Below are 11,457 nucleotides of genomic sequence, written 5' to 3'. Positions count from 1 at the left end.
GGGTTTCACCATGTTGGCCAGGATGGCCTCGATCTCCTGACCTTGTGATCCACCCACCTCGGCCTCCCAAAGTGGTGGGATTACAGGTGTGAGCCACTGTGCCCGGCCTATATGTATTTTATGTATTTGTGGGTTTTTTTTTGGTGGGGGAGGGGGTTGTGTTTGTGTGTGTGTGACAGAGTTTTGCTCTTGTTGCCCAGGCTGGAGTGCAATGGCACGATCTTGGCTCCCTACAACCTCTGCCTCCTGGGTTCAAGCGATTCTCCTGTCTCAGCCTCCCAAGTAGCTGGGATTACAGGCGTGTGCCACCATGCCTGGCTAATTTTGTATTTTTAGTAGAAACGGGGTTTCTCCATGTTGGTCAGGCTGGTCTGGAACTTCTGACCTCAGGTGGTCTGCCCGACTCAGCTTCCCAAAGTGCTGGGGATTACAGGTATGAGCCATCCCGCCTGGCCCATGTATTTGTTTTTATGACTTTTTTTTTTCTTCAGACAGGATGTTGCTCTGTTGTTCAGGCTGGATTGCAGTGGCGCCATTCTGGCTCACTGTGGCCTTCACCTCCCAGGCTCGTCTGAGCCTGCTATCTCACACGCCTGAGTAGCTCATGTAAACGTCCTATCTCACTCCACTGGGTGAGTAGCTGGCACTACAGGTGCGTACCACCACACCAGCTAATTTTTGTATTTTTTGTAGAGATGGGATTTCTCCATGTTGCTCAGGTTGATCTCAAACTACTCCTGGACGTTAGAGATCTGCTTGCCTTGGTTTCCCAAAGTGTTGAGATTATAGGTGTGAGCCATTGTGCTGGGCCTGACTTTGTTTTTTTGTTTGTTTGTTTGTTTTTCATTTTCTCCCATAGTGGTTCAATGATTTGTTAGAATTGCTTGGCTTATTTTGCTATAGAAAAATAAAAATAAAATTTTAAAAAATTATATTTTTTCCTTCAAAATGATTTATATTTTCTAAATAGTCAATATTTACATTTTGTTCTTAAGTCTGATAAAAATCAATATAAAATTTTCCAGATCCCTACAATGTTATATCATGGAACCCAGGAGGAACGTCAAAAATTGGTAAGAAATATTTACAAACGGAAAGGGACTTTGCAGATTCATCCTGTGGTAATCACGTCATTTGAAATAGCCATGAGAGACCGAAATGCGTTACAGGTACAAATGATCTTCATTGGTTTCTTTGTAATACATAAAACATGTTTTTCTTCATTTATACCACTTTCTCACCATCTGGGAGCATGTGTCTAATTTTTTTTGTTGTTGAAATAATAGATGATATTGTGCATATACCTGTAGAAGCTGGAAACTTTTATTAATAGAATGATTGGAATGAAGGCCATCATTTGTAACAATATAATTAAAGCTTATGGCAGTTTAATGTATGGCTTAGAATCATCCAGAAATAGACCTAATCTCTGAATGTATTACAGATATATTTGTGACAGGTACTTTGCATATATGGAATTTACCTATCGTATTTTAATCAAATAAGAGTATTTGAAGACAAGTTATTTTTAGAGTATCTTATTGGACTATTTGGTAACATTTTCATTTCTGTTTTCTTGATGTTCTAGCTACTTATTTAAATAATTTCCAGTTAGCATAACAGAATTGAAAGATTGACCTTTCTTCTTTCGTGGCTTCTGTTTTCATTTATTGGTGTTTTGAACTTCTCCCTCACTGCTCTACCTCATTCATTCATAATTCTTGACTGCTTTGTTTTTCCTTTCTCTGGCCATGTGAGAACCCTCTTACTGCAGTCCCCTTAGGTTTATCTTGCTTGCTTGGAAATAGGAAGGTACTTAATGGTTTCAACATAAAATCAAAACAGATAAGTCATAAATAGAGTAATTATGACTTGCATAATTATGACCAGTGTTGTCAGGTTTTATGTGTGTGCTGGTAAAACTTTGGAATATGATTTGCAGAAATCTCAGTTCAGGAGTTTAGCAAAGTTTATGAATGTGTACAGCATTAAAAAGTATTTAAACCAGGCTGGGCATGAAGGCTTATGCCAGTAATTCCAGCACTTGGGAGGCTGAGGTGGGCAGATCCCTTGAGGCCAGGAGTTCCAGACCAGCCTGGCCAACAATGACGAAACCCTGTCTCCACTAAAAATACAAAAATTAGCTGAGTGTGGTAGTGCACGTGTTTAATGGCATGAGGATTGCTTAAACCCGGGAGGTGGAGGTTGCAGTGAGCTGAGATTGCGCCACTGCACTCTAGCCTGTGCTGCAGTGAGAGTCAGTCTCAAAAAGAAAAAAAAATTTAAACCAGCAGTCCCCAACCTTTTGGCACCAGGAACCAGTTTTGTGGAAGACAAGTTTTCCATGGACCATGGGTGGGGGATGGTTTCAGAATGATGCAAGTGCATTATAATTATTGTACACTTTATTTTTATTATTATAAAATTGTCATATATAATGAAATAATAGGGCCGGCTGTAGTGGCTCACGCCTGTAATCCCAGCACTTTGGGAAGCTTAGGCGGGCAGATCACTTGAGGTGAGGAATTTGAGACCATCCTAGCCAACATGGTGAAACCACGTCTCTACAAAAATGCAAAAATTACCTGGCCACAGTGGCCTAGCTCCTTGGGAGGCTGAGGCAGGATAATTGCTTGAACCTGGGAGGCGGATGTTGCAGTAAGCCGAGATCATGCCGCTGTACTATAGGCTGGGCAACCAAGTGAGACTGTGTCTCAAAATAATAATAATTTTACAACTCACCATAACGTAGAATCAGTGGTAGCCCTGAGCTTGTTTTCCATCTAAGGATGATGGGAGACAGTAACATATCATCCACCATTAGATTTTTATAAGGAGTGCACAACCCAGACAACCCAGATCCCTTGGATGTGCAGTTCACAATAGTGTTCATGCTCCTATGAGAATATAATGTCTCCTGATCTGACAGGAGGCAGAGTTCAGGCCATAATGTGAGCAGTGGGGAGTGGCTGTAAATACAGATGAAGCTTCCCTTTGCTGTAAATACAGATGAGGCTTCCCTCGCTCACAGCCGCCTACCTCCTGCTGTGTGGCCTGGTTCCTAACATGCCATGGACCCCTACAGGTCTGTGACCTGGGGGTTGGGGACCCCTGATTTAAAGCATTTCTTTACAGTAAAAGTAATATATACCAATATTTTTTTGAAGGGTAGTGTACAGGAAGATGTAAAAGCACCTGTAATTCTACCTGAGAACTACTTTTTTCTTTTCTTTTTTTTTTTTTTTTTTTTGAGACGGAGCCTTGCTCTGTCCCGCAGGCTGGAGTGCGGTGGCGCGATCTTGGCTCACTGCAAGCTCCACCTCCCAGGTTCACGCCGTTCTCCTGCCTCAGCCTCCCGAGTAGCTGGGACTACAGGTGCCTGCCACCATGCCTGGCTAATTTTTTTCTATTTCTAGTAGAGACGGGGTTTCACTGTGTTAGCCAGGATGGTCTCGATCTCCTGCCCTCGTGATCCGCCCGCCTCAGCCTCCCAGAGAACTACTACTTTTATACTAAATAATTATAGCTAACATGTAGGTATAATTTACACATGATCATACTATACATTCATTTTTTTTTGGTCCGAGACAGGGTCTCACTTTGTCACCCAGGCTGGAGTCCTGTGGCACGATCTTAGCTCACTGTAGGCTGAACCTCCTGGGCTCAACTGATTCTCCTACCTCAGTCTCCTGAGTAGCCGGGACTGCAGGCGTCTGTCACCACACCTGGCTGATTCTTGTATTTTTTTGTAGGGACAGGGTGTCTCAAGCCATCCACCTGCCTAGGCCTCCCAAAGTGCTGGGAGTACAGGTGTGAGCCACCGCTTCCGGCCTGCATTCACTTTTGCAACTTGTGTTTTCTACTCAGTAATATAACATGAAGACCCTTCCTGTAATGAAATAGTTAAGCTTCCTTGTCCATTTCCTTTGCCGGTGGCTAGAAACTTTTGGCTTTTTCCATTTCAGTGAGCTTATGTTATCATTTCAAGGATCTTAGCTTACTCTGTTAACGGAGTGTGAGGTTCCAGGGCTTTTGTTGCTGAGTGCGAGCAGAAGTGACTGAGTTCACTTGCTAATTTGGCTTTCAGATTCCTCATCATTTATTTCCTTGTTTTCTTTTCTCTCACATACCCATTATAAAAGTATATATATATATATATATATTTTTTTTTTTTTGAGACAGTCTCACTCTGTCACCCAGGGTGGAGTGCAGTGGCACGATCTCGGCTCACTGCAGCCTCCGTCTCCTGGGCTCAAGCAATTCTCCTGCCTCGCCTCCGGAGTAGCCGGGATCACAGGCATGTGCCACTACGTCCAGCTAATTTTTGTATTTTTAGTAGAGACGGGGTTTCACCAAGTTGGCCAGGCTGGTCTCAAATGCCTGACCTCAGGTAATGCGCCTGCCTTGGCCTCCCAAAGTGCTGGGATTACAGGCCTGAGCCACTGCTCCCGGCCAAGGGTATTTTATATTTTTATCTGGATTTTTAGATAGCTGTCTTACAGTGAGAGATAATTCAGGTTTTCCGGTTTACCATATTGCCAGGAAAATAAATCCCTTCCTGGTTATTTTAATAAAGAAGATACAGTATTATAAACTTTTTTCATTCTTTTGGGATGTATAAAGCAAAATGCAAAACATTCTCTATACTCTTTCCTCAATTTGTCAGTCCCATTTTTTAAGGATAGTTATGTTTTTCAGATTATTTATATTTCCAGAAATACTTCATATTTCTGTATGTTAATATAAATTAGATTAATTATAAATTTTCCTGATTAAGATATATGAGAAATCACAGATTTTAAAATGAGAAAGTTAAAACAATTTCCTTAATAACTTTATGAAAGTGAATGGGTGACTTTCTGTGAAAATATAAATTGCTTAAATAAAGAAGGGAAAATTCTAGTGCTAGTTGATGTTTCAGTGCATATGGAACTAATAAAAGCTCTCAATTTTTAGTAGTCTAGTATAACATTAATATCAAAACTTAGGAAAATATTAGAAAAGAAAGCTACAACTGCATTGACTAAGGTGTGAATAGGGAAATCTTAAATTCAAAATAGGTGGAGTTCAAACTTTATTGCATATTTTAGTAGGTCTCTTCCAGGAACAGAAATATCTATCAGTTTTAGGAATCCTCGTAAGTGGATCAAATGAAAACATGATCATTTCAGTAGTTACTGAAATTGCATTTGATAAAATTCAACATCCATCCCTCATAATAGAGGTTTTATTTTTAGAATTCTTGTTAGAAAAATTGTGAGATCATTGTTTAAAAATCTTTCTCCTCAATTCATTTTCTAGCATTGCTATTGGAAATACTTAATAGTAGATGAAGGACACAGGATTAAGAATATGAAGTGCCGTCTAATCAGGGAGTTAAAACGATTCAATGCTGATAACAAACTTCTTTTGACTGGTACTCCCTTGCAAAACAATTTATCAGAACTTTGGTCACTGCTAAACTTTTTGTTGCCAGATGTATTTGATGACTTGAAAAGGTGGGTAAGCCAGTTATTTAATGATTTAACCTCAAAAGTCTGTGCTGTTAGTTAAAATTACTTTCTTTTCAGTAACTGAATTAAAATGCCAAATATTTGCAAGTTCTTTATGGTGTATATTGTATGTTCTACTCCTGCCACAAATTATGTGAGAGCAGATTAAGAAAAGATTATTTAAAACTTACTTGCATTGATTAAAGGAAGACTGCTGAATGCTACTTTAAGATGATATTTTTATAATAAGGTTCTTTTATGTGTTACCTTTGTAAAACATTTTAAGATGGATTTTTCTCACTATATCCTCATTAAACAACCAGGGACAATAGAGTTGTTAAATTATTTCCTATCTCACATAAAAGAAAACCTAGGTGTAGAGTTGTTAAAAGGTAAGACTAGTTAGTTAGCACCAGAGCCAAAGTTAAAAGTAAGGTTTCCCAATGTAAACATAGTGTTTTAATTCTGGAAACTATGTTTGAATCTTAGCTTATATAATAAAATCAGACATAAAAGTAGTTTTCAGAAAGTAATTAGTAGCTTCAGAATGGAGGAGGAGGTAATGTTGACATAATTTAAAACTGATTACAACGGAAATATAACGGGCAAAAAATATACTTTTTTTGGCGTCAGTGAAGGAACTAAGCTAATTGGATGTGGAAAAATAAATTTTGGGAATTTATTTCAAATCTGGTTACTGAATGGTGGCTCAAGGCAGGCTACCTTATTGTGACTCTGGGTGCTTTTATTGAAAGACAAGAATTCTAGGTCCTGTGCAGACATACTGAGTTACAGTGTCAAGGTAGGAGTTGAGAATCTGAGTTTTTTGAACATGCTTCTGGTGATCCAAGTTTGGGAACTTCCAGTCTACTGCATAGATGTCACTAGCATTTTCCAGAATTGGGTGTAATGTTACCTATTCTATATTATTAATCTGCATGCTCATACTTAATTGCTAATTGTAATATATATATTTTTAACATTGGGAAGGAATAAGCATGTATATTATTGTCAAGTTACGTATATGTTGAATTTTAAAACATTTATTGTAGTGGGCCATACTTAGACTGATGGAGAAAAATCGTATGGCTTTGGTTTTCAGAGATAGTTCTCACTTGTAACGTAAAATTACAAATATATACCTTAATCTTATTTTTGATTTTTATACTACTGTATGATTGTTAATCTATTTATAAATCAGAAAAGTGTTCCCTTTAAGCTCACAGTTCTTGATGGTTCAAAAATGCAATCAATTTATCTTTGTTGTTTGAATGTGTTCTTTTCCATTATAATTTTTAAAAACTGCACCTAAGGATTTGGTGCAACAATACCACGTTTCAGTATCACAGATTATTACTGTAAATGATAAATCATGTATCATGTTGACATAATTGAATTTATGTGATGGTTAACTTAAACATTTTTCTCTTCCAGCTTTGAGTCTTGGTTTGACATCACTAGTCTTTCTGAAACTGCTGAAGATATTATTGCTAAAGAAAGAGAACAGAATGTATTGCATATGCTGCACCAGGTTTTCCATGTTTTCTTATTCTGCTTAACCATAGGCTCGATAGAGTATAAAAGGAACTCTGGAGACCACCTGTCTAACCCTTTGTAGTAGAGATATGAAAAATGAAGATCCTCCTACATTCAAATGACCCCTTTGTCCTTTCTTCTCCCAGAGGTCACATGGTTTTATGACAGAACTCAAGTGCTTACCTAAGTTTTGTCCTTTTCAGATAGTATACTCATTTTACCCCAATGGTTACTGATAAGTTTGTCAAGCACAAAACAGAAGTATGTGGTTTTTATGGAATGCTTGCCAATAATACTTTTATAATTTACATCCTTGCATGGCTGCTGTCTAATCTATTTTTATTGCTTCCTGTAATTCCTACCCCATCCTACCTATCTTTAATTTAGAGAAACATTAGCTTTCAAAGGTAATCTAGTCATATGAGCCTGAAAAGCTTCTCAGTTGTGGTTTAACAATTTTATTCAAAGTCTTTATCGTTTTTTCTGATATTAAAGTTTATACATGTTCATGAGAAAAATGTGAAGCAGGAGAGACATGAAAAGTAAAAATATCACTTCCTCTTAAAATTGTATTTCCTAGCAGTGCATGTGGAATGATTGTGTTGTGTTATATGACAATCCAGACTCTTTTCTGTCTTTGTGTAAACACGTGTGTTTTATCTATATTTTATGAAGAAAAGGATTTTAAAAATAAAATTGTTCCTTAAGATAGTCTTTTAAACAATTACCAGAAAATTATTTTCCTTTTACTACATGTAGATTTAAATCAGTTTTTAATAGCTGCTTATTATCCCCATTGTCCTGTTCTACTATAATTAATAATAACTATCTCTTCCTCTTTTCAAAATTTTCTACAATATAAACAAGGTTGTAGTATCTGTACTTAAAACTACACCTTTGCTCATTTCTGGCTATTTCCTTAGGAAAGAATTCCTAGAATGTATGTGTCAGAGTTTACAGATGAGGGCTTCTTTGAAGGCAAATTGCCCTCCAGAAAAGATTTATATGATATACGTCCATATGAAAATAGTTATTTACTCAAGCTTCATACCAATTTTGAGGTTAGAAGTCCTTTTCAGTGTTGCAGAGATTAAAAAGGATGATTATTGCTGAACTGAGATGTTTATTGACCATTGGTGGTTCCTTGTGACCATATTCCAACATGTGTTGGAATATTTATTTCTTAATGGTTTATAATAACTATATGTTAAAAATAAGTTAATGTTGCAAATAATTTCTTTCCCCTCACTTTTTGGGATAAACTTTGTTTATGGTGTCTTTGTGTGTGTTCATGTGCACAAGCGTGTGTGTTTTTATTTAAAATTTTCTTTTTTTCCCGCTGTGACTCTAGGCAATGACAGAAATTTCAATGTGCCAATGGTTATAGAAGCTTTTAAATGTCCCAGTCTGAATTATTGGAGTAAATGACTTATTTAGGAAGAGATGTGTTTGGACATCACATCCTCATCGTGGTTAAATCCATATAGTGTAGCAAAGGATTAAGTTTCTGTTCTTAGGAAATTTAATTAGAGAGTCAAGACAATGAATATTATTAGAATTTTTCACTTACACGTTACCTCACAGTGTATACAGGTAGATAGATATTCCTTAGAAATGATCATCTGCCTTTTGATTGAACATTTGTGGTAATTGTCATAGTTGATAATTCCATAAGAGGGCTCACTGGAATTGTTTTACTATAGATAAGTTCAGATTTCCATTAATATTAAGATATGATAATGAACTTTTATTATATCCAAATTCAACCATTTATCAAAAATAGGGGCAGTTTTTGAATGTTTTAGCAATAAGAATATTCTATGTAATACTGTGCTTAAATTTGAGTTTATATTAGTTTTACGCGTTGTCCTAATTACGTTTTAATGCATTACTAGAGGAAAAAGTTTTCATTCAAAATGAATTCAGATTAGGGGGAGATAGTTTTAAATCGCTAGTATATTTTCTTAACTATTTTCTATATGAAAGAATTCCTTTTTTTTACTTTCCATTTAAAGTTCTCTAAGCTTGCCACTTTTCTATTCCCACCCCATATTGAAGGCCAAAAGCAGTATAACCTTTACAAATTATTTATTTAAAATTTTTTATTTTAAAATTATGTGTACACGGTAAGATATTTTTGAATGTTATAAAAATTTAGAAAATAAAAAATAAAAAGTAAAAATTTCTGTTTTCCTTCTGCACTTCCTTTCTTATCTCCAAAGTATAACTAATAGTTTTTTTTTGTTTGTTTGTTTGTTTTGAGACAGAGTCTCACTCTGTTGCCCAGGTCTGGAGTGCAGTGAGCGTCTGCCTCCCAGGTTCAAGGGATTTTCCTGCCTTAGCCTCCTGAGCAGCTGGGATTACAAGCGTGTGCCAGCACACCCAGCTAATTTTTTTGTATTTTTAGTGGAGATGAGGTTTCACCATGTTGGCCAGGCTGGTCTTAAACTCCTGACCTCAAGTGATCTGCCCACCTCGGCCTCCCAAAGTGCTGGGATTACAGGTGTGAGCCACTGCACCCGGCCAACAGATTTTTTTTTTTTTTTTTTTTTTTAGAGACAATGTCCTACTCTGACATCTAGGCAGGAGAGTAGTGGTGCCATCGTTGGTCATTGGGTTGTTATCTGCAGCCTCCAACTCATACTCCTGGGTTCAAGTGATCCTCCTGCCTCAGCCTCCTGAGTTGCTGGAACCAAAGGTGCATGCCACCAGGTCCAGCTAATATTTGGTAGATGGGTCTTGTATAACTCTTATTTGTTTTTGTCCGCTTTGAAAGCTTATATACTAGGAAAAACATATATAAATACCTTTTTTATACATGTGTTTCAGCGGTATAGTGTGCCTCTTCCACATATTTGCCATTTCAGTTAACATCAAACTATAACATTTGTCAGTGCATGTGGTAGAAAAATATCTGGTTATTTCATGTTTTCCTTAAAGACCCAGATATGTTTTTTTAATTTTATTTATTTATTTTTATTTTTTTGAGACAGAATCTTGCTCTATTGCCCAGGCTGGAGTACGGTGGCGCAATCTCGGCTCACTGCAAGCTGCGCCTCCCGGGTTTGCACCATTCTCCTGCCTCAGCCTCCCAAGTAGCTGGAACTACAGGCGCCCGCCACTACGCCTGGCTAATTTTTTCTATTTTTTAGTAGAGATGGGGTTTCACCGTGTTAGCCAGGATGGTCTTGATCTCCTGACCTTGTGATCCGCCTGCTTCAGCCTCCCAAAATGCTGGGATTACAGGCGTGAGCCACCGCGCCCGGCCGGACATGTATTAACGTGTTTATGAAACATTTACATATTTTTCCTGATTGCCTGTCGGCATATTTGTTTTTGGGTTGGTATCTGTAGCTACCAACACTGGTAATGTGTTTACTATCTCTGGTAATAGTCTGTCTATGATTAGCCCTATACCTGTTGGGTATTTAAGTCCAGAGTCCTGAAAATGAGCTTTATTATATATGATTACTATATGTAAACCATTGTCAGTATTTAAAGGCAGGGGTATAAACAGTATACAATTATTTATTTATTATTATTATTTTTTTGAGTCGAAGTCTCTGTGGCCCAGGCTAGGGTGCAGTGCCACGATCTTGGCTCACTGCAACCTCCGTCTCCCAAGTTCAAGCCATTCTCCTGCCTTAGCCTTCCGAGTAGCTGGGATTCTGTAATCCTGCCACCACGCCTGACTAAATTTTTTTGTTTTTTTAGTAGAGACAGGATTTCACCGTGTTGGCCAGGCTAGTTTCACTTCTGACCTCAGGTGATCTGCCTGCCTTGGCCTCCCAAACTGCTGGGATTACAGGTGTGAGCTACTGCATCCGACCTAGAGTATACAATGATTTTAAACAAGTATTTGTGTTCTTTTAGTGACCCGAATATTTTAATAATGGCATAATTATTGTCTGTTGCTTCTGTGTTCTCTTTATAAATGTGATAATCATTTGTAACCACCCCAGCTACTGAAAGAGAATAATTTTAAGCCTGAAACTTCAGAACTTATAGAAGGAAACTTGTATGTCTGCATGCCTAGGTCAGCTGGCTTTTTACTGAGTCTAAAACCTCATTCTATTAAAAAATTTTTAATTTTTAAAAAAATTTTTAGTTTTTTGGGTACATAGTAGGTGTATATATTTATGAGGTAAATGTTTTGATATTGATACAGAAATGCAATGCATAATATATCATGGAGAATGGGGTATCCATCCCTTCAAGCATTTATTATCCTTTGTGTTACAAATGATCCAGTTATACACTTTTTTTTATTTTTATTTTTTGTGGAGACAGAGTCTTGCTCTGTCACCCAGGCTGGAGTGCAGTGGCACAATCTCGGCTCACTGCAACCTCTGCCTCCCGGGTTCAAACAATTCTCCTGCCTCAGCCTCTTGAGTAGCTGGGATTACAGGCATCCGCCAGTACGCCCAGC

The 11,457-nt window shown here is 37.6% G+C and overlaps 1 protein-coding gene across 5 annotated transcripts in view; it reads left to right on the top strand.

Moving 5' to 3' along the window:
- HELLS (helicase, lymphoid specific) overlaps window positions 1–11,457 on the top strand; it is a 61,860-nt gene that overhangs the window by 28,580 nt on the left and 21,823 nt on the right. For 4 of the 5 annotated variants that reach the window (XM_058436197.1, XM_058436196.1, XM_058436198.1 and 1 more), the window contains 3 exons: window positions 1,026–1,169; window positions 5,302–5,498; window positions 6,927–7,023. In XM_058436197.1, coding sequence (XP_058292180.1) covers window positions 1,026–1,169; window positions 5,302–5,498; window positions 6,927–7,023 — 438 coding nt within the window. Of the gene's footprint in view, window positions 1–1,025; window positions 1,170–5,301; window positions 5,499–6,926; window positions 7,024–7,951; window positions 8,090–11,457 lie in introns of all 5 variants that reach the window. The other variant, XM_032136375.2, reaches the window with a different exon arrangement.

Source organism: Hylobates moloch, unplaced genomic scaffold (assembly GCF_009828535.3).
Source record: "Hylobates moloch isolate HMO894 unplaced genomic scaffold, HMol_V3 SCAFFOLD_3, whole genome shotgun sequence".
NCBI classification, from domain to species: domain Eukaryota; kingdom Metazoa; phylum Chordata; class Mammalia; order Primates; family Hylobatidae; genus Hylobates; species Hylobates moloch.
The sequence above is the reverse complement of the archived record's forward strand: the minus strand, read 5'-3'. Positions and strand labels throughout refer to the sequence as shown.